At 45.0% G+C, this 24,470-nt stretch overlaps 1 protein-coding gene and 1 long non-coding RNA gene across 2 annotated transcripts in view; both read left to right on the top strand.

Moving 5' to 3' along the window:
* LOC149450595 (uncharacterized) overlaps nt 1-23,589 on the top strand; it is a 119,388-nt gene extending 95,799 nt beyond the window's left edge. Inside the window, exon 3 of the mRNA XM_089691737.1 lies at nt 22,155-23,589. Coding sequence (XP_089547863.1) covers nt 22,155-22,593 — 439 coding nt within the window. The 3' untranslated portion in view covers nt 22,594-23,589. The remainder of the gene's footprint in view (nt 1-22,154) is intronic.
* On the top strand, nt 18,549-20,201 carry LOC149450596 (uncharacterized). Its single transcript, XR_016315236.1, has 3 exons — nt 18,549-18,641; nt 19,867-20,003; nt 20,090-20,201. It is a non-coding gene; the product is annotated as an uncharacterized LOC149450596 (long non-coding RNA).
* Nucleotides 23,590-24,470: the final 881 nt, after the last annotated feature.

Genomic DNA, 24,470 nt, shown 5'->3' with positions numbered 1-24,470 from the left:
ACTGCCGTGACTCTACCCAGGAAGGAGATGGGGTACCCACGGCAAATCTTCAGTAGAGTAGAGGGGCGACACACATGGGGGGTAATTAGCAGCAAACATATCTGAGTATCTGGGAGTGAGGTTGATACCTAAATAGAAAATCCGATCCGTGGCCCAACGAAATGGAAAAGAGCTACAGAGAGAGGCACTCAGGGAATCAGGAACATTGATGACATAACCACTGATTTAGTGACATGAACAGACCTGACACTAGAGCAAAGTCGTTCAATACCGCCCATAGATTAGGCAATGATACTAACGGGATGGTGAGGAAAAGCATTACATCATCAGCATACATACAGATTCTGAAAGGTGAAACCAATAAAGGGTAACCAGAGATGTCTGAATGTGATCTGATTGCAATCACCAAAGGTCCCAACACCAGTGCAAACAATAGGGATGACAGAGGACAACCATGACGGGTACCTCTACCCAATGTAACAAAGTCAGAGTTACAGCCGGGAAGTCTGATCCTTGTTATGGGAGAGTCATAGAGGGCGAGTATACCAGATAAACACTCATCACTGACACCCATTCTCTGCACCCAGGAAAACAAGGCCAAAGGACACCATCGAAGGCCTCATTAGTGTCCAAACTCAGTAACAAAACTTCTCTGGAGTGCAAATTGGCATCCTGACTAATGTGTAATGTAAGGAGAATGTTGTCACTGATAAATCTGTCCGGGATAAAACCTGATTGGTCTGGAGACACCAAAGCCCCTTTCATTCTTTAACCCCCCCGGACATTCCTAGAAGAGCCTCAGATTTATATACATTTTCTGTTACAAAGGAATGTTTCCTTCCTCCTGAGCAGCAATGTAAGGGGCTCTATGCTCCATACTCCTGACCCCGGCACTCCATCATTGTGTTGGCTGCATAGTGTAATGATTGCCCATTGGCTGCCTGTGTAGTGTCATCATTGCCCTTTGTAGGCCATGTATGGTCAGGATGGTCCTTGTCTTGTCTATTTATTGTCAGTGCTGTTTGTTTAGAGGACCATATTACTAGAATTTATCTCCACAATGAGGAGAATGTTCCGGCCCCGGAAGTGGGGGAATGTTCTGCCCCTGAAGGGGTTCATCTGGGTTCCCACACTATATATGTGTGTATCATCATCTGCTGGAGATGGAAGAGGACGGACATGACTATGGAGGAAGAGGACGGACATGACTGTGGAGGAAGAGGACAGATGTGACTGTGGAGGAAGAGGACCGACATGACTGTAGAGGGAGAGGACGGACGTGACTGTGGAGGAAGAGGACCGACATGACGGGGGTTAAATAGGAAAAAACATCTTATTACCTCCTCTGCTGTCACGTCCAGCAACGTCTCTGATATGATTCCCCTCCGTCCCTGACATCACTTCCTGTCTGTGCCTGACATCACTTCCTGTCTGTGCCTGACATCACTTCCTGTCTGTGCCTGACATCACCTCCTGTCTGTGCCTGACATCACTTCCTGTCTGTGCCTGACATCACTTACTGTCTGTGTCTGACATCACTTACTGTCTGTGTCTGACATCACTTCCTGTCTGTGCCTGACATCACTTCCTGTCTGTCCCTGACATCACTTCCTGTCTGTCTTCCATATAGACTTCCTGTGTGAGTATAGGTGAGATACCCACCTTGTGGAGATCAGAGGAACTGCAGCCCCGAGATCCATCCCATAATCCCCCTTCCTGTATAATATGTACCTTACAGGGATACTACGGGAGATGAAACATTACTGAATAAAGGAAGAAGAAATAAATGTAACTCTTATGTAACCAACTGTTCAACAAACATCTCTTATTACATATAGAAAAGTCTTACAAACACAGAACACAAAATACAAATGTATAGCTAATGAGAGCGATCCCGCCAAACCTGATCCTTCTGGGGGGGACAATGCAAAAATATATATCAATCCAATCATAATGACATCATCTTCTGGGAGTGTCTGCACATCCATCCATTTCATACACATTTCATTGTCTCAGCAGATCTCCTGCAGCCTATTAGCACCCATTTCCCTCTCTATGTCTCAGCAGATCTCCTGCAGCCTATTAGCTCCCATTTCCCTCTCTGTGTCTCAGCGGGTCTCCTGCAGCCTATTAGCTCCCATTTTCCTCTCTATGTCTCAGCGGATCTCCTGCAGCCTATTAGCACCCATTTCCCTTTCTATGTCTTAGCGGATCTCATGCAGCCTATTAGCACCCATTTCCCTCTCTATGTCTAAGCAGATCTCCTGCAGCCTATTAGCGCCCATTTCCCTCTCTATGTCTCAGCAGATCTCCTGCAGCCTATTAGCTCCCATTTCCCTTTCTATGTCTCGGCAGATCTCCTGCAGCCTATTAGCACCCATTTCCCTTTCTATGTGTTGGATTTTAGACACATACAATACTTCTTTAGTGTCTTGAGACGATTATGAATGAAGAGCTGTTGAAATAAAAAATGAAGTGTGATTTTATTCTATCACACAATGGTGTAAGATAACAATGTAAAGCGTATCATGAACAGTTCCATGGAGATACAACTACTGTAGAAATAACAATGTAAAGCGTATCATGAACAGTTCCATGTAGATACAACTACTGTAGAGATAACAATGTAAAGCGTATCATGAACAGTTCCATGGAGATACAACTACTGTAGAAATAACAATGTAAGTGTATCATGAACAGTTCCATGGAGATACAACTACTGTAGAAATAACAATGTAAGTGTATCATGAACAGTTCCATGGAGATACAACTACTGTAGAAATATCAATGTAAGCGTATCATGAACAGTTCCATGGAGATACAACTACTGTAGAAATAACAATGTAAAGCGTATCATGAACAGTTCCATGGAGATACAACTACTGTAGAGATAACAATGTAAAGCGTATCATGAACAGTTCCATGGAGATACAACTACTGTAGAGATAACAATGTAAAGCGTATCATGAACAGTTCCATGTAGATACAACTACTGTAGAAATAACAATGTAAGTGTATCATGAACAGTTCCATGGAGATACAACTACTGTAGAAATAACAATGTAAAGCGTATCATGAACAGTTCCATGGAGATACAACTACTGTAGAGATAACAATGTAAAGCGTATCATGAACAGTTCCATGGAGATACAACTACTGTAGAGATAACAATGTAAAGCGTATCATGAACAGTTCCATGGAGATACAACTACTGTAGAAATAACAATGTAAGTGTATCATGAACAGTTCCATGGAGATACAACTACTGTAGAAATAACAATGTAAAGCGTATCATGAACAGTTCCATGGAGATACAACTACTGTAGAAATAACAATGTAAAGCGTATCATGAACAGTTCCATGGAGATACAACTACTGTAGAGATAACAATGTAAAGCGTATCATGAACAGTTCCATGGAGATACAACTACTGTAGAAATAACAATGTAAAGCGTATCATGAACAGTTCCATGGAGATACAACTACTGTAGAGATAACAATGTAAAGTGTATCATGAACAGATCCATGTAGATACAACTACTGTAGAAATAACAATGTAAAGCGTATCATGAACAGTTCCATGGAGATACAACTACTGTAGAGATAACAATGTAAAGCGTATCATGAACAGTTCCATGGAGATACAACTACTGTAGAAATAACAATGTAAAGCGTATCATGAACAGTTCCATGGAGATACAACTACTGTAGAAATAACAATGTAAAGCGTATCATGAACAGTTCCATGGAGATACAACTACTGTAGAGATAACAATGTAAAGTGTATCATGAACAGATCCATGGAGATACAACTACTGTAGAGATAACAATGTAAAGCGTATCATGAACAGTTCCATGGAGATACAACTACTGTAGAGATAACAATGTAAAGCGTATCATGAACAGTTCCATGGAGATACAACTACTGTAGAGATAACAATGTAAAGCGTATCATGAACAGTTCCATGGAGATACAACTACTGTAGAAATAACAATGTAAAGCGTATCATGAACAGTTCCATGGAGATACAACTACTGTAGAAATAACAATGTAAAGCGTATCATGAACAGTTCCATGGAGATACAACTACTGTAGAGATAACAATGTAAAGCGTATCATGAACAGTTCCATGGAGATACAACTACTGTAGAGATAACAATGTAAAGCGTATCATGAACAGTTCCATGTAGATACAACTACTGTAGAAATAACAATGTAAGTGTATCATGAACAGTTCCATGGAGATACAACTACTGTAGAAATAACAATGTAAAGCGTATCATGAACAGTTCCATGGAGATACAACTACTGTAGAAATAACAATGTAAAGCGTATCATGAACAGTTCCATGGAGATACAACTACTGTAGAGATAACAATGTAAAGCGTATCATGAACAGTTCCATGGAGATACAACTACTGTAGAAATAACAATGTAAAGCGTATCATGAACAGTTCCATGGAGATACAACTACTGTAGAGATAACAATGTAAAGTGTATCATGAACAGATCCATGTAGATACAACTACTGTAGAAATAACAATGTAAAGCGTATCATGAACAGTTCCATGGAGATACAACTACTGTAGAGATAACAATGTAAAGCGTATCATGAACAGTTCCATGGAGATACAACTACTGTAGAAATAACAATGTAAAGCGTATCATGAACAGTTCCATGGAGATACAACTACTGTAGAAATAACAATGTAAAGCGTATCATGAACAGTTCCATGGAGATACAACTACTGTAGAGATAACAATGTAAAGTGTATCATGAACAGATCCATGGAGATACAACTACTGTAGAGATAACAATGTAAAGCGTATCATGAACAGTTCCATGGAGATACAACTACTGTAGAAATAACAATGTAAAGCGTATCATGAACAGTTCCATGGAGATACAACTACTGTAGAGATAACAATGTAAAGTGTATCATGAACAGTTCCATGGAGATACAACTACTGTAGAGATAACAATGTAAAGCGTATCATGAACAGTTCCATGGAGATACAACTACTGTAGAGATAACAATGTAAAGCGTATCATGAACAGTTCCATGGAGATACAACTACTGTAGAAATAACAATGTAAAGCGTATCATGAACAGTTCCATGGAGATACAACTACTGTAGAGATAACAATGTAAGTGTATCATGAACAGTTCCATGGAGATACAACTACTGTAGAGATAACAATGTAAAGTGTATCATGAACAGTTCCATGGAGATACAACTACTGTAGAGATAACAATGTAAAGCGTATCATGAACAGTTCTATGGAGATACAACTACTGTAGAGATAACAATGTAAAGCGTATCATGAACAGTTCCATGGAGATACAACTACTGTAGAGATAACAATGTAAAGCGTATCATGAACAGTTCCATGGAGATACAACTACTGTAGAAATAACAATGTAAAGCGTATCATGAACAGTTCCATGTAGATACAACTACTGTAGAGATAACAATGTAAAGCGTATCATGAACAGTTCCATGGAGATACAACTACTGTAGAAATAACAATGTAAGTGTATCATGAACAGTTCCATGGAGATACAACTACTGTAGAAATATCAATGTAAGCGTATCATGAACAGTTCCATGGAGATACAACTACTGTAGAAATAACAATGTAAAGCGTATCATGAACAGTTCCATGGAGATACAACTACTGTAGAGATAACAATGTAAGCGTATCATGAACAGTTCCATGGAGATACAACTACTGTAGAAATAACAATGTAAAGCGTATCATGAACAGTTCCATGGAGATACAACTACTGTAGAGATAACAATGTAAAGCGTATCATGAACAGTTCCATGGAGATACAACTACTGTAGAGATAACAATGTAAAGCGTATCATGAACAGTTCCATGTAGATACAACTACTGTAGAAATAACAATGTAAGTGTATCATGAACAGTTCCATGGAGATACAACTACTGTAGAAATAACAATGTAAAGCGTATCATGAACAGTTCCATGGAGATACAACTACTGTAGAAATAACAATGTAAAGCGTATCATGAACAGTTCCATGGAGATACAACTACTGTAGAGATAACAATGTAAAGCGTATCATGAACAGTTCCATGGAGATACAACTACTGTAGAAATAACAATGTAAAGCGTATCATGAACAGTTCCATGGAGATACAACTACTGTAGAGATAACAATGTAAAGTGTATCATGAACAGATCCATGTAGATACAACTACTGTAGAAATAACAATGTAAAGCGTATCATGAACAGTTCCATGGAGATACAACTACTGTAGAGATAACAATGTAAAGCGTATCATGAACAGTTCCATGGAGATACAACTACTGTAGAAATAACAATGTAAAGCGTATCATGAACAGTTCCATGGAGATACAACTACTGTAGAGATAACAATGTAAAGCGTATCATGAACAGTTCCATGGAGATACAACTACTGTAGAGATAACAATGTAAAGTGTATCATGAACAGATCCATGGAGATACAACTACTGTAGAGATAACAATGTAAAGCGTATCATGAACAGTTCCATGGAGATACAACTACTGTAGAAATAACAATGTAAAGCGTATCATGAACAGTTCCATGGAGATACAACTACTGTAGAGATAACAATGTAAAGTGTATCATGAACAGTTCCATGGAGATACAACTACTGTAGAGATAACAATGTAAAGCGTATCATGAACAGTTCCATGGAGATACAACTACTGTAGAGATAACAATGTAAAGCGTATCATGAACAGTTCCATGGAGATACAACTACTGTAGAAATAACAATGTAAAGCGTATCATGAACAGTTCCATGGAGATACAACTACTGTAGAGATAACAATGTAAGTGTATCATGAACAGTTCCATGGAGATACAACTACTGTAGAGATAACAATGTAAAGTGTATCATGAACAGTTCCATGGAGATACAACTACTGTAGAGATAACAATGTAAAGCGTATCATGAACAGTTCTATGGAGATACAACTACTGTAGAGATAACAATGTAAAGCGTATCATGAACAGTTCCATGGAGATACAACTACTGTAGAGATAACAATGTAAAGCGTATCATGAACAGTTCCATGGAGATACAACTACTGTAGAAATAACAATGTAAAGCGTATCATGAACAGTTCCATGGAGATACAACTACTGTAGAGATAACAATGTAAAGCGTATCATGAACAGTTCCATGGAGATACAACTACTGTAGAGATAACAATGTAAAGCGTATCATGAACAGTTCCATGGAGATACAACTACTGTAGAGATAACAATGTAAAGCGTATCATGAACAGTTCCATGGAGATACAACTACTGTAGAGATAACAATGTAAAGCGTATCATGAACAGTTCCATGGAGATACAACTACTGTAGAGATAACAATGTAAGTGTATCATGAACAGTTCCATGGAGATACAACTACTGTAGAAATAACAATGTAAAGCGTATCATGAACAGTTCCATGTAGATACAACTACTGTAGAAATAACAATGTAAAGCGTATCATGAACAGTTCCATGGAGATACAACTACTGTAGAAATAACAATGTAAAGCGTATCATGAACAGTTCCATGGAGATAAAACTACTGTAGAAATAACAATGTAAAGCGTATCATGAACAGTTCCATGGAGATACAACTACTGTAGAAATAACAATGTAAAGCGTATCATGAACAGTTCCATGGAGATACAACTACTGTAGAAATATCAAGCAGAAGTGTAAAGATAAGTCACCATTTTTGTTATAGATGTCCGGCCGTGTGCTGTCCTGTCCTTCATGGACATCTGTCCTTCTCATGCTCTCCTTGTCCTTCTCGAGACTTCGTGAAGAAGCCAGAAATAGACGGAAGTGATGATCTTGCAGCACGCACCTGTTGCAGCTTCTCAGAATGTCCTAGACATGTATGTGTGTCAGAGTGTCGTGTAGCGTGTGAGAGTACCACCTCTGTCCCTCCAGACCCCTTTATGCAGCATGAGTGTCATAACGAGAGATTCTTCATACCTTGTATGGCATAGAAGGGGGGGGGGCACTCACATGATGTCTTTGATGGACAGGAACATATGTATGCTGATGTACATAATACTGTAACCTGATGATGTAACCTCAGCTTGTTATATATAAATGATAATATAACTTCAATGTATAATCACTAATCTATATATGTATCAATATTAGAAACGTAACTAAATACACAGATATTATACAGATACATAATGTAATAGTAAGTCTATAATGAGTCCTCCTAATACCTTTCACATGTTACTACCAGAGACGTCTAACCAGCGATGTCTAAATATGGTCTTCAGCTGGTCTAGGTGGTCTCAGCCAACTCATTCATATTCACTGTCTCAGCCAACTCATTCATATTTACTGTCTCGGCCAACTCATTCCTGTTTACTGTCTCAGCCAACTCATTCCTATTCACTGTCTCAGCCAACTCATTCCTATTCACTGTCTCAGCCAACTCATTCCTATTCACTGTCTCAGCCAACTCATTCATATTTACTGTCTCAGCCAACTCATTCCTATTTACTGTCTCAGCCAACTCATTCCTATTCACTGTCTCAGCCAACTCATTCCTATTCACTGTCTCAGCCAACTCATTCCTATTCACTGTCTCAGCCAACTCATTCCTATTCACTGTCTCAGCCAACTCATTCCTATTTACTGTCTCAGCCAACTCATTCCTATTCACTGTCTCAGCCAACTCATTCCTATTCACTGTCTCAGCCAACTCATTCCTATTTACTGTCTCAGCCAACTCATTCCTATTTACTGTCTCAGCCAACTCATTCCTATTTACTGTCTCAGCCAACTCATTCCTATTTACTGTCTCAGCCAACTCATTCCTATTCACTGTCTCAGCCGACTCATTCCTATTCACTGTCTCGGCCGACTCATTCCTAATTACTGTCTCGGCCGACTCATTCCTATTCACTGTCTCAGCCAACTCATTAATATTTACTGTCTCAGCCGACTCATTCCTATTCACTGTCTCGGCCGACTCATTCCTATTTACTGTCTCGGCCAACTCATTAATATTTACTGTCTCAGCCAACTCATTCCTATTCACTGTCTCGGCCAACTCATTAATATTTACTGTCTCAGCCAACTCATTCCTATTCACTGTCTCAGCCAACTCATTAATATTTACTGTCTCAGCCAACTCATTCCTATTCACTGTCTCGGCCAACTCATTCCTGTTTACTGTCTCAGCCAACTCATTCCTATTCACTGTCTCGGCCAACTCATTCCTGTTTACTGTCTCGGCCAACTCATTCCTATTTACTGTCTCAGCCGACTCATTCCTATTCACTGTCTCAGCCGACTCATTCCTATTCACTGTCTCAGCCGACTCATTCCTATTCACTGTCTCGGCCAACTCATTCCTGTTTACTGTCTCAGCCGACTCATTCCTATTTACTGTCTCAGCCGACTCATTCCTATTCACTGTCTCAGCCGACTCATTCCTATTCACTGTCTCAGCCGACTCATTCCTATTCACTGTCTCAGCCGACTCATTCCTATTCACTGTCTCAGCCGACTCATTCCTATTCACTGTCTCAGCCGACTCATTCCTATTCACTGTCTCAGCCGACTCATTCCTATTCACTGTCTCAGCCGACTCATTCCTATTCACTGTCTCAGCCGACTCATTCCTGTTTACTGTCTCGGCCAACTCATTCCTATTCACTGTCTCGGCCAACTCATTCCTATTTACTGTCTCGGCGAACTCATTCCTATTCACTGTCTCGGCCAACTCATTCCTATTCACTGTCTCGGCCAACTCATTCCTATTCACTGTCTCAGCCAACTCATTCCTATTCACTGTCTCAGCCAACTCATTCCTATTCACTGTCTCAGCCGACTCATTCCTATTCACTGTCTCCGCCGACTCATTCCTATTCACTGTCTCCGCCGACTCATTCCTATTCACTGTCTCCGCCGACTCATTCCTATTCACTGTCTCAGCCGACTCATTCCTATTCACTGTCTCAGCCAACTCATTCCTATTCACTGTCTCGGCCAACTCATTCCTGTTTACTGTCTCGGCCAACTCATTCCTATTCACTGTCTCGGCCAACTCATTCCTATTTACTGTCTCGGCGAACTCATTCCTATTCACTGTCTCGGCCAACTCATTCCTATTCACTGTCTCGGCCAACTCATTCCTATTTACTGTCTCGGCCAACTCATTCTTGTTTACTGTCTCAGCCAACTCATTCCTATTCACTGTCTCAGCCAACTCATTCCTATTCACTGTCTCAGCCAACTCATTCCTATTCACTGTCTCGGCCAACTCATTCCTATTTACTGTCTCGGCCAACTCATTCTTGTTTACTGTCTCAGCCAACTCATTCCTATTCACTGTCTCAGCCAACTCATTCCTATTCATTGTCTCAGCCAACTCATTCCTATTCACTGTCTCAGCCAACTCATTCTTGTTTACTGTCTCATCCAACTCATTCCTATTCACTGTCTCAGCCAACTCATTCCTATTCACTGTCTCAGCCAACTCATTCCTATTCACTGTCTCAGCCAACTCATTCCTATTCACTGTCTCGGCCAACTCATTCCTATTCACTGTCTCAGCCAACTCATTCCTATTCACTGTCTCAGCCAACTCATTCTTGTTTACTGTCTCATCCAACTCATTCCTATTTACTGTCTCGGCCAACTCATTCTTGTTTACTGTCTCAGCCAACTCATTCCTATTCACTGTCTCATCCAACTCATTCCTATTCACTGTCTCAGCCAACTCATTCCTATTCACTGTCTCAGCCAACTCATTCCTATTCACTGTCTCAGCCAACTCATTCTTGTTTACTGTCTCATCCAACTCATTCCTATTTACTGTCTCGGCTTAACTTCTATATCTTTTGGTCTCAGCTATTTTACTGAAGAATTAAATATCATCGGTTTAAGGCGACAATTCACACATATTAATATTAATTATGATTAATCATAAAAAACAAATATTTTGCAAGCTTGCCATCAGTATAAGTGCCAAATCATAATTTTGATTTCTAACACTATGTCTCAGCGGATCTCCTGCAGCCTATTAGCGCCCATTTCCCTTTCCATGTCTCAGCGGATCTCCTGTAGCCTATTAGCGCCCATTTCCCTCTCTATGTCTCAGCGGATCTCCCGCAGCCTATTAGCGCCCATTTCCCTCTCTATGTCTCAGCGGATCTCCCGCAGCCTATTAGCACCCATTTCCCTCTCTATGTCTCAGCGGATCTCCTGCAGCCTATTAGCGCCCATTTCCCTCTCTATGTCTCAGCGGATCTCCTGCAGCCTATTAGCACCCATTTCCCTCTCTATGTCTCAGCGGATTTCCCGCAGCCTATTAGCGCCCATTTCCCTCTCTATGTCTCAGCGGATCTCCTGCAGCCTATTAGCGCCCATTTCCCTCTCTATGTCTCAGCGGATCTCCCGCAGCCTATTAGCGCCCATTTCCCTCTCTATGTCTCAGCGGATCTCCCGCAGCCTATTAGCGCCCATTTCCCTCTCTATGTCTCAGCGGATTTCCCGCAGCCTATTAGCGCCCATTTCCCTCTCTATGTCTCAGCGGATCTCCCGCAGCCTATTAGCGCCCATTTCCCTTTCCATGTCTCAGCGGATCTCCTGTAGCCTATTAGCGCCCATTTCCCTCTCTATGTCTCAGCGGATCTCCTGCAGCCTATTAGCGCCCATTTCCCTCTCTATGTCTCAGCGGATCTCCCGCAGCCTATTAGCACCCATTTCCCTCTCTATGTCTCAGCGGATCTCCTGCAGCCTATTAGCGCCCATTTCCCTCTCTATGTCTCAGCGGATCTCCTGCAGCCTATTAGCACCCATTTCCCTCTCTATGTCTCAGCGGATTTCCCGCAGCCTATTAGCGCCCATTTCCCTCTCTATGTCTCAGCGGATCTCCTGCAGCCTATTAGCGCCCATTTCCCTCTCTATGTCTCAGCGGATCTCCCGCAGCCTATTAGCGCCCATTTCCCTCTCTATGTCTCAGCGGATCTCCCGCAGCCTATTAGCGCCCATTTCCCTTTCCATGTCTCAGCGGATCTCCTGTAGCCTATTAGCGCCCATTTCCCTCTCTATGTCTCAGCGGATCTCCTGCAGCCTATTAGCGCCCATTTCCCTCTCTATGTCTCAGCGGATCTCCCGCAGCCTATTAGCGCCCATTTCCCTCTCTATGTCTCAGCGGATCTCCTGCATCCTATTAGCACCCATTTCCCTCTCTATGTCTCAGCGGATCTCCCGCAGCCTATTAGCACCCATTTCCCTCTCTATGTCTCAGCGGATCTCCCGCAGCTCCTATTTCCCTTTCTATGTCTCAGCGGATCTCCCGCAGCCTATTAACGCCCATTTCCCTCTCTGTCTCAGCGGATCTCCCGCAGCCTATTAACGCCCATTTCCCTCTCTGTCTCAGCGGATCTCCTGCAGCCTATTAGCGCCCATTTCCCTCTCTATGTCTCAGATCTCCTGCAGCCTATTAGCTCCTATTTCCCTCTCTATGTCTCAGCGGATCTCCTGCAGCCTATTAGCGCCCATTTCCCTCTCTATGTCTCAGCAGATCTCCTGCAGCCTATTAGCTCCCATTTCCCTCTCTATGTCTCAGCAGATCTCCCGCAGCCTATTAGCGCCCATTTCCTCTCTATGTCTCAGCAGATCTCCCGCAGCCTATTAGCACGCATTTCCCTCTCTATGTCTCAGCGGATCTCCTGCAGCCTATTAGCACCCATTCCCTCTCCATGTCTCAGCGGATCTCCTGTAGCCTATTAGCGCCCATTTCCCTCTCTATGTCTCAGCGGATCTCCTGCAGCCTATTAGCGCCCATTTCCCTCTCTATGTCTCAGATCTCCTGCAGCCTATTAGCTCCCATTTCCCTCTCTATGTCTCAGATCTCCTGCAGCCTATTAGTGCCCATTTCCCTCTCTATGTCTCAGCATCTGGCACAAACCATCTCAGATGGACACAATGGGGATGATTTACTAAAACTAGAGTGTGCAAAATCTGGGGCAGCTGTGCATGGGAGCCAATCAGGTTCTGACTTCAGCTTGTTCAATTAAGCTTTGCCAAAAAACCTGGAAGCTGATTGGTTCCTATGCAGAGCTGCATCAGACTTTGCACTCTCCAGTGTCTCATTGTCATCACAGGCTGTGTCCATAATGACCACCCATCCCCCATATCAGCTGGCTTCTGTTGGGATGGTTGGATGAGTGGGAGATCCCTTGTTGCAGCGTTGATGTTTCCTACCTCCCCTGTGGCCGGATCTCTGCTGTTTCCTTGATTCTGATGGACAATACGAGGCCGGAGTTGTCCCTCTATAGATCCTAATAAAGTGCCTCCAGCAGAGGAGGGAAGTGATGGGTCAGAGGCTGTAGAAGAAGCTCTAGTGAGCAGTCTAGATGGAGGAGGTGAGTCTTGTGTAGGTGGTGCTCCAAGAGTACGCCTGATTAGTAGACGGTTAGATGTTGGACTCCTTCAGCTGCTCGGCTGACAATGCAGACTGCAGTGTAGACTCCACAGTGTAGACTGCTTAAACCTAACAGCCCCGGGCGCTGAGGACTAAAGAACTGTTTAATCGGTCAGCTGGCCGCCTTCTCCACCGCTCTTCCTTTGACAGAATGAAGCCTCAGAAACACGTTGTCCAGGAAATGGTGACCTCCCAGTGTCTGGAAAGGTGTTACACAATTTCAAGGCATCCTCAGGATGTTTCATCCTCTGCTCCCTCTGGGAAGACTGGATGAGCTCTGCACCTTTACCCTTGTAACGTGGATCAAGAAGGGTTGCCAACCAGTATTGATCCCTCTTCTTGATAACACAAATCCTCAGGTCCTTACACAGACTTTGCAGAATCAGGGAGCCCATGCAGTGTAAGTTTGAGGAGGCAGGAGATTCTGGGTCACTGAGGATGACATTGTCAGGAACTACCTCCTCCTAGCCATGTACTACTCCTGGATGGGTTTCTGGGGACTGAAAAGTGTCCCTTGAATACTGCTCTATGTGATCCTCTACTTCCATGCTGCTGCAATCCTCCTCCTCCTCCACTTCCTCCTCCTCCTCCACTTCCTCCTCCTTCTGTGTGTTCTGCAGCCCCACAGGAATGGTTTCTGCATAAAGGGGGCCTTGAGAGGACAGGAAATCCTCCTCTTCCTCCCGATGTTCTGCCTCCAGTGCCCTGTCCATGATTCCATGCAGCGTGTGCTCCAGCAGGACGACTACAGGGATAGTGTCACTGATGCATGCAGTGTCACAGCTCATCATCCTTGTGGCCTCCTCAGATGGTGACAGGACAGCGCATGCATCCATTGTCAGCAGCCACTGGTGAGGTGGAAAGAAGCCAAGTTCCCCTGAGCCTGTCCTTGTGCCATTCTCACACAGGTACTCATTGATGGCCCTCTGCTGTGTGTGCAGCCACTGCAGCATCACCAAAGTGGAGTTCCACCGAGTAGACATGTCACAAATGAGTTGGTTGGTGGACAGATTGAATTCCCGTTGAATTTCAGCCAGCTGGAAACAGGCCATTTATGACTGCTGGACATGGCCACAGACTTTTCCAGCCTGCCTCAGAAGATCTTGAAAGCCTGGGTACCTGTTCAAGAAGCGCTGCACCACCAAATTCAGGACGTGTGCCAAGCATGGAACATGTGCCAAGTGTCCCTGTAAGAAGGCGGAGAGAAGTTTGGTGCCATTGTCACATACAACCATTCCTGGCTCAAGCTGCCGTGGCATCAACCACCTCTGAGCATGCCCCTGCAGAGCTGACAGAATCTCTGACCCAGTGTGGCTCCTGTCCCTTAGACAGACCAGCTGAAGCACCACGTGGCATCTTTTAGCCTGACTGCTTGCATAGCCCCATGAACGCTTATGGAGCACTGCTGCTTCAGATGACAATTCAGCAGAAGAGGCCATAGAGGAAGAGGAAGGGGAGGGAGTGGAGCAGACAGATGTGGCAGAATCACCACCAGGTTTTTGGAGGCATGGTGGTGGAACAAGCTCCAGAACTGAACCCTGTCCTGCATCCTTCCCAGCTGCTAGCAGAGTCACCCAGTGTGCCGTGACGGATATGTACCATCCCTGACTGTGCCTGCTGGACCACGTGTCAGTAATGTGGACCTTGCTGCTGACCGCCTTGTCCAACAAGGCCAAAACATGACCTTCCACATGATGGTACAGAGCTGGAATGGCCTTGCATGAAACAAATTGTCTTTTCGGAACCTGTCACTGTGATACAGAACATTCTGCAAATTCCCGGAAGGGGGAAGAGTCCACCAGATGGAAAGGCAGCAGTTGTAACGCAGCAATTTGGCCAGGATAGAATGTGGATGGGTGGGACAGTCTTTTTTTCACGGTTCAGCAAATGGCGTAGTGAAATGTTCCTGCTGAAATGAACAGGTGGTGTCCTGCTGTCAGATGGGCCACCCACTGCTGTACCATCACTCCTCTCAGTGGAGGCTGTTGAGAAGACCTGACGTTTTACAGTAGAGATCCCAGATGAGGAGCAAGGAGAAGTCTGCACTTTTTCTGGGTCTTTCAGGTGCTGTTACCAGCGGGCTGCATGGCAGCTCATCATACGTCTTGTCAAGCATGTGGTGCCCAAGTGGCTGGTGTTTTGGCCACGCTTGGTCTGCTTCAGTCAAAGACTGCAAACAGCAATGCTGCACATGTGTTGAAGAAAGCCCCCACCAGAGAACTTGTGGAAGTCTGCATGGAGTCAGCAGCGCCCCCCACCTGTGGAGCTCTGTCGTGTGATGCCATTGGTTGGCTGCCCTTATGCCTGTCCCTGGAGGACAACCTGCCTTGTTGGAGTTCTGCCTCCTCCTCACTGTCCTCCTCTGTTCTCTCAGGCACCCAAGTATGGTCAGTGACCTCATCATCCCCATCCTCCTCATCAATGGAGCCAACTTGGCAGTGTGCTGCGGCTGGGGGAACAGGACTGATGATTTCTTTTCCCTCACTGGCGCCCCCTCTCTCTAGGCTCACGTCACTCCTTTCCTCATCCTGGGAACCAACATCACAGCATTCAGATTGCTGCACATCCTCCAGCAGCATGGGACTGACACTATGATCCAATCATTCTGGTGACTCCTCCATGCATGATGGTGGGGCTACGGAAGGAGCAGCTGTGGTGGACAAGGAGCCGGAGGAACAGGACACTTTGGCAGCTGTGGTGGAAGGCAAAATAGTATGAGCCTGGGTGACAGAGGATGAGGATGACTGACTTATCCACTCCACCACCTTTTCTGCATGTAGTGGTTCAATAATACGGCCAGCACTTGGGCCAATCATGGCTCTTCCTGAGAACTCAGCTGTTATTGGCCGAAGCATTGCACCTGACCTGTGGCCAGGTGCAATGCTTTGGCCAATCACAAAGCATGTTTTACATTGTTTGGGCACGCGGGCAAACTTCCAGCATAATGGTGAACACTCAAACGGCTAATGTTCAAGTTGGTCTTATGTTTGACTCAAACCGTCATCCCATCCCTACTCAAAATATTATTCTCTGTGGATCTACTGCTTCCACTTTACACCTACTTCATTGATCTTGTGGTGTTTGACAGTAAATTAAGAATACTGAACCATGTGCAAATCCATATACAACAAAGTGTTTGTGCTCGGGATGCTGCTCCCTGCAGATCTACTGCTTCCACTTTACACTGACTTCATGTAGCACTACCTCAGAAGGAGCTGAATGTTGCCCCTTGTTTCCCTTTGCTTTGCCCCACAGCAAGGCAAACACACACACTTCTGCTCGTTGTCTCCAATGACCAGTCTAGGGGATGTTTTGTGTTTGGAGTTTATTGTAGAACTGGGGATAGGGATGGGGAATGTAGTCGGATCCTCCAGAATCAGAACTCTTCACACTGAGGACATCTAGCTGATCTCTTAGTAGAACACTTGTGAAGTCTCGGCTGACAGGAGATAGCAGACTTCTCAGTAACAAATAGCAGCAAGTAGTTGTAGGAGAGCCAAGTCCCATTAGCAGTAGCAATACTTGGACAAGCTCTGCAGAACACTAGGCAGGGCTCCCTTTCTCAGACCCAGGCTGATTATCAAGCACCAGAGGGGTAACAAGCACACAGAGTCCCCCAGATCTCTCAGAGTTTGAACTCACAGGTCCAAGGACAGAATGGTTGCCTCCTTCCAATCTTCCAAGCCACTCTCTCCAGTGACACCAGACAGAGCTTTGGCAGACAGCTCCCCTCAGTCAGCTTACTGTAGAATCAGGGTCACTCTCTCTAACTTCAGGCCCTCAGGTCACCCACAAGGGGCCACATAACAGCAAGTGCCAGGCGAGGCAGCCTGCCTCCAGCCTGGCTGGTGCAATCCTCTCCGAGGAAAGACACTGAACCCATGTGATCTCAGAGTATAAATACCACTCCCAGCATGCAATGGGGCCACCCTCCCCTGCAATTGGCCAGGACTGTATCCATATTCATGCCGGTCATTTGTCTAGCCAATTCCCATGTTCTGGAAGACTCTCATAGCTTCCTGAAGGCAGGAAGAACTCAGACCAACTCCAACAGAACCAGAGCAGCATGAGCAGACCTGACTAATCAATCACAGCTCTCTGTAAATCAGAATACCCGACTGAATTTACCTGACAGCCTCTCTGGTCAGCAGAGAAACACAGCTATGCTTTACCTGACTACACATCCTAGACCTGACCAGGAGGGGGCGCTACATTCATTCATCTCATCAGATTTGCTGCTATAGGAAATCATCTCAAATCCTGTGCAAATCCATGGAGACCGACAATATTGTGTGCTCAGTATAGTGTTCTCTGCAAGTCCACCGCTTCCACTTTGCATCTACTTCAATCCACTTATTTTACTCCAAAAATCCACCAATCAGTGAAAAGTTGATAAGGTATGAAAGTGCTCCGCCCTCCAAACTGTGTCAGCTGTAGTGTAGCCCCGCCTTCTTCCACCTCTTGTACACGGGATGGTGAGGGCGCCCCCTAGTAGTGCTTCCCCCTCACCACACCAATAGGACTCCCAGCTTTTCAGCTCCCAGAGTCACAAACATCCTTCACACTCTCCTCATCTCCGATGGTAAAGGAACCGGATCCTCCTCGCTCACTCCTGCAAGTCTGCTGCGGGTTCTGTCAGTCTCCCTCCTAGACTCCGCCTCCAACCGCCATTCCAGCAGGAGCTCCACCTCTAAATACACACTCAGGGAGGAGAGAAAGGGCAACCCGACATCATGTGACACCTTTTATTACATGGAAATACGAAAATCAACGGGACTAATGCAATCACATTTACTGCAAAATCAAAGGGGCCAAAATCCCTCCCCCGAGCAGTCATATATTTCTGTCCCCCTTGGTGGGAGTGGAGGTGACCCCTCTATAAGGATCTACAGTCCATACACACCCAGCACAAGGCCGGGGTCACACTACCAGACGCTTCTTGGGACTGCAGTTCCTCTGAGCTCCACAAGGTGGGGATCTCACTTCTACCCACACAGGAAGTCTCTATGGAAGACAGGAAGTGATGTCAGGTACAGACAGGAAGTGATGTCAGGGACAGACAGGAAGTGATGTCAGGTACAGACAGGATGCTCTGGGTGAGAGATGAATCGGGAGGAAGCGGAGAGGTGAATCTGAATCTGGTGTCAGAGGAGGTAATACGTAGATGAACCCCTTCAGGGGGAGGAGTTGATGATAATATATTTGCCCCCAAAGCTGGCCTACATGGTTCAGTTTCATCGTTCAGCCAGCGGGATGACCATAAAAACTGAAGTGATTCCCCCATCCACACATTGGAGGTGGATGGGGGAATCCTCCCCGCTGCACTCTTGTATTCTGACAATGGGAGGACTCCTCCGCTCTCAGAATACACAGATCAGCACTGAAGCTATTGGCTGCAGCCACTGGGGGAGTGGCTTTTATCCGGCAGTGGCCACACATGGATGGAAATGTGAGCGATCCCTGCTGAACCAGCTGAATTTCCATGGATCTATGGTCACCTTCAGTGACTTCCTCCCCTCCCCCTCATCTCCTTCATGATGGAAGTCATGCTGAGATCATCTCCCATTGGCTGAGCAATATTCTCATTTGTCTCTCAGCTCCTTCTTGCTATTCCTCGTCCTGCCTGTTGTTTCCTTGGATTGATTTTCTGTGTAGTGACCCCGGCTTGGTCTCTTGGATGCGCTCGTCTGTTGCTTGCCCTGACCTTTCTCCTGATTCCTGGATCTCCTCCTCATCTCTCCTCCATATCCTCTTACACAGCTTTTCTCCACACCTGCAGTGACCCTGGGGGGAGGAAACTTGGCACCAGCACGCCGCCAAATCCATCCCCACCATTAGGGGCTCTGGAGACAATTGTCTGCTATTTACACTCCGTTCCTCCGCACGTCACCTGATCACATGACAGCTTACTTCCACAGATTCCGGACAGAGTTCTGGATGGTAAAGGTCAAAGTTCACTCTTCAGTTTAGGAGAGGTAGGACGCACCCAGGAACAAGGATTTGGTTTGCATGAGAGCCTCATATAGAGGACCCCTCAAATCTCCCCATCCAAATGTCCCTCCATCCAGAGTCTATATGTCCTATGACATCACACTGACGTCACAGCTCCTCCTCCCAATGTTCCTCCATCTGATATTTTCTGATGCTCTTAGGATGTGGGGTCCCTTGGTATCCTCACATGTAAAGTGGGACTGTTGGTCCTGCGTTGTATGTAATGACATCAGAATGCTGCAACAAGCCTATACCCTGCGTAGTGTGGGGGTCCTGTGGGGGGGAATTATACCTCAGCCTGAAGTGGGGCTTTAATAAAATGGAGACCTGAATGGAGAGGTGAGGAGGATTCTGGGAATATCATTTGATGTGACTATTTGTGTTCAGATGTAGAGTTTTCCTCCTGTGAAGTCTGGAGATCATATGACATCACATTGCCTCCACCTCCCTCCCTGATAGAAGAGAGAAAGAAGAAGAAGATTCTAGAAGTCACCAGAGAGATCACTGAGCTGCTGACAGGAGAGGTGAGCGGTGCCGGGAATTCTGGGACATTCTCCAGTAACAGACAAGGGATGTGTCTGGATGGTGACTGTATCATTGTGTGTGTCAGGTTCCTATAAGGTGTCAGGGTGTCACTGTCTATTTCTCCATGGAGGAGTGGGAGTATTTAGAAGGACACAAGGATCTCTACAAGGACGTCATGATGGACAATCAGCCGCCCCTCACAACACCGGGTAAGAGGAGACTTTATTGTAAAGGAGAGAGCAGTACGGAGGATCCACCTAGATCCCCCATCATCTGATAAACACATAGAAACAATGGATTCAGTCAGTGTGTGTGTTTCCTACAGATGGATCCAGTCATGGGAACCCACCAGAGAGATGTCCCCGTCCTCTGTATTCCCGGGATTCCACACAGGAAGGTCACACCATCCCTCACCATCATCAGGTAGATGAGGAACAATCACTGATAGTATCATTAGGATCTGTACATTATCTGCATTGTTACCATTGATGTCATTTTTATTATATATTCAGAGTGGAAACCTGAGAGATCCTAAAGTTGAGGATAAAGAAGAGATAAAAGAGGAGGAGGATGAGGATGGGGGGATTGAGGAGTCAGAGCTTCTAAAGGAACACAAAGATCTGTACCAGGACACCATGGTGGAGTCATCCAGCTACAGGAACCCACCAGAGAGATGTCCCCGTCCTCTGTATTCCTGGGATTCCACACAGGAAGGTCACACCATCCCTCACCATCATCAGGTAGATGATGACAATTATTGGTAGTTGTGATTTATACACAGCATGTTTGTTACAATGAATGTTTTATTATATCTTTCAGAGTGGAATCCTCGGGGATGATAATATTGATGTTAAAGAAGAGTATAAAGAGGAGGATGAGGAGTATGGAGTGATGGAGGAGTTTTCAGAAGGACACAAGGATATGATGGAGCCACCTAATACCAGGAACCCACCAGAGAGATGTCCCCGTCCTCTGTATTCCCGGGATTCCACACAGGAAGGTCACACCATCCCTCACTATTACAAGGTTGGTGGGATGGAGCATCTAGAACATGGATTCATGGAGACAATGTGTGGAGTTCTTTTATGTGACCTTATATTTACAGATGATATTTTCTCTCATTTTCTTGGTTCAGAGTGAAGATCTGATAGACATCAAAGTTGAGGTTAAAGAAGAAGAAGAGGCGTATGTGAGGGATGATCAGCAGTCTATGGAGGAGGATGGAATAACGGGGACATTTATAGAGGAGGACACTCCTACAGAGATCAGCACAGGTGGGTCATGAACACTAAATCCATTCCTCCACCCATACTTGTCATGCTTTCCTTCACATTGATCCAGCATCGGGTTTTGCCTCCTGTCTGTTCCTACCTATCCCCCCTGAACCTAGGTGTTATTAAGCCTTTACATTTGTGTATTAGTGTTTGAGAAACGTGTCTTCATGTGGACCCTTTGGACCCTTAAACAGAAAGTGATAATGAGGGAGGAGTCAATACCCCAATGATGGTGGTCTTCAGAATCAGTCCAGTCTTCATCTTGGTTGTTCTCCCCCCATCCTCACTCTCTGACCTCTGGTGGGGCTCAGCCCCGCTGTTCTTCATGACTAAATCATGGACTAAATAAGGAAGTGCAGTACTTCTTGTGTTGGGAAGATGGCGATGAGTGATAGAGGGGGTGGGGACCCTCGTCCTATAATCCCCTCATCACTGTCCCTCCTATAAAAGACAGTTCTGGTTGTTTCCTCACTCTCTGACTAAGGTCCATGAATAAAGAAATGACCTGGTAGGAGATCAGAGGAGCCATTTCCTAGTTCCCTTGAGGGTGGAATTGTAAGCTCCTCAGAGACCAAGCTGCCTGATGTGGGCGGAGTCCTGGTTTGGGGAAACCAATCAGCTCCTGTCTAGTAATCCTCTTTATCTTTGTATTTTAGTCCATGGCCGGGAGATGAGGAAAACCTCCGAGGATTGTCTCACTTTGTCTCCAGACTGGAAAGTAGAAGATGAGGACATCACACAGTATAGTCCAGGAGAAAACCCGGCTCCCTCCAATGTCCATCCGGCACCACCCAGTGTAGATGGACCATCGGATTCCTCGTATCCTGAGGAACCTCAGACTGTGCGGGACCGGGCCGGCCTTCCAACAGGGAAGAGCTTCTCCTGTACTGAGTGTGGGAAATGTTTTTCAGATAAGTCTAATCTTTACAGACATAAGAAATTGCACACTGGGGACAAGCCACATTCCTGCCCTCAGTGTGGGAAATGTTTTTCACAGAAGCCCCATCTTTACATACATCAGAGATCTCACACGGGGGAGAAGCCTTATTCCTGTTCTGAGTGCGGGAAATGTTTTTCTCAGATGTCCCATCTTTACACACATCAGAGATTGCACACTGGACAGAAGCCGTATTCCTGTCCTGAGTGCGGGAAATGTTTTTCAGGGAGATCCGGCCTTAACACACATCAGAGATTTCATACAGGAGAAAAGCCATATTCTTGTTCTGAGTGCGGGAAATGTTTTTTGCAGAAGTCCGATCTTTACAGACATCAGAGAACTCACACGGGGGAGAAGCTACTTTCCTGTCCTGAGTGAAGGTAATGTTTTTCACAGAAGCCCCATCTATATAAACATCAGAGATGTCAAACAGGGCTGAAGTCACTTTCCTTTCCTGATTGAGGGAAATGTTCCTCACTGAAGTCCTGTCTTCCTGTACATCAGGGGTCCTACACAACCCTGGAGGTGTATTAGTGCCTTGAGTGCGGGAAATGTCTTCTAGATGAATGTTGCTGGACATCCCAGCTCTCATGTGGGGAAGAAGCACACCCTGATATACACCTCAGATATACTCCATGGCTGATCTTCATCATGGAAGAAACAGTTGATAAGGAGATGAGAGGTCCCCAAAGACATGGATGAAGTGTGGGATTGGGTTGATAGGAGAAGAATAAAAATGGAGTCCTGACCTTTCATTGGCTGAGTACATTTTTTTTCAAACATTCTATATTGAGTTTTCTAAAGAGATATACAAAGAAGCAATATGTCTGGGGTGAAAGAGGAGACGAGTAGCTCATACTTCTTGCCATGACTTCAGAATAAAAGATAAATCACAGTAACCAATGAAATAATTATAATCTCTCCAATAAAGAAAGAGGAAGGAATCTTCTGGCAGGAACTGACCTGGGGGTGTGACCGGGTGTGATACCTGATCAGAAAACATGGATGGACTCTCTCCTGAGACTTTGTTCCCAACTCCAATAAGTGAGAGGAGCAGAATGTCATAATGTTCCTAGATGTCATGATAAAGCCAAGGAAGTAAGGTTCGGCCATGAGTGCGCACAGACACATCAGGAGAGCAAAAGAATGACAACGTCATGAACCAGAAAACCAAGATATACACGGCCAGATGGGGAGCAAGTAACACCTGTTATGTATGCGTGTCCTCAATGCGTGTTCCATACACGGCTGTCTGATCTCTACAATGTAACCACCTTGACAAACCCATCCATAGAAGTAAAAGAAGACAACATAGAGGATTGCTCCAAGGATGTAAGTGTTGCTGCAATAAAAGTGTCCCATCTATTATGGAAATGTTTGACTGAGGCTTGGTTGTTGAGCTCCATGTCTACCTTCTCTCTGTAAATCAGAAGACGTAGATCTTTTTTAGTGTCTGTGATGGTGGGGGACAAGGCGATAGTCCATTTCTTAGGAATAGCCCTGTGGGCCACCAGGAAACATAATAATATCCACTGCAAGCTCCTGCAGGATTTGTGGATGTGGGTTTTCTCAGCTGAATGGAGAGTTGTAGAAGAACTGGGTCCATGGGGAGTGAGCAGCCACAAACTCCTGAGATGTAGGCTAACACTTGTTCCCAAAAGGTTGAGATGCGGGGCCATTCCTGAAATCGGTGGAAGAGAGAGGGCGGGTGCTCACTATATAGTGAATTTGTGGAGAGTTCTTGGTGGATAGAAATAGGAAGAAGGCCCTAAGGAAGAGCTTACATTGAGACTCTCCAGGATTCATTCACCACAAGCCTTTGCACTTTGTTCTATCCTTCCAGTATGTTGCCCACCAGGTTCTCCCCCGGTATGACCTTCCTCCAAGATTTCACAGATGTGGGATGTAGCAGTTTAGTAAAGAGAGAGTGTAAAGGTCGATAGATGTCAGATATGGAGTATTTCCATTCCTGTAGAAGCGATCCAATATGGAAGTTTGAAAACATTGTTGCTTGGCTGGGCAGCACCAGTTTATACAACCTGAGAGGTGTAGGTAGTAGAGAGAGGGATGGCTTGGCAGGGCATAAGTTGATGCAAGGGTTGGGAAAGATTTCAAAGTTCTTGATGGTTCAAATATGCGTCATACATGGAGGCAATGCAGGAGAGCCCCTTAGAACTCCAAATGTTGAAAGCCTCATATTGAACAGCTTCCGAAAACTTTTTATTGCCTCTTATGGGCAAATATTGGGAGACATG

This window comes from Staurois parvus, unplaced genomic scaffold (genome assembly GCF_062004578.1).
Source record: "Staurois parvus isolate SC_StPar_1 unplaced genomic scaffold, SC_StPar_1.0 ptg000570l, whole genome shotgun sequence".
Taxonomy (NCBI): Eukaryota; Metazoa; Chordata; class Amphibia; order Anura; family Ranidae; genus Staurois; species Staurois parvus.
Note: the sequence above shows the minus strand (reverse complement) of the source record. Positions and strands in the feature narration are given on the sequence as shown.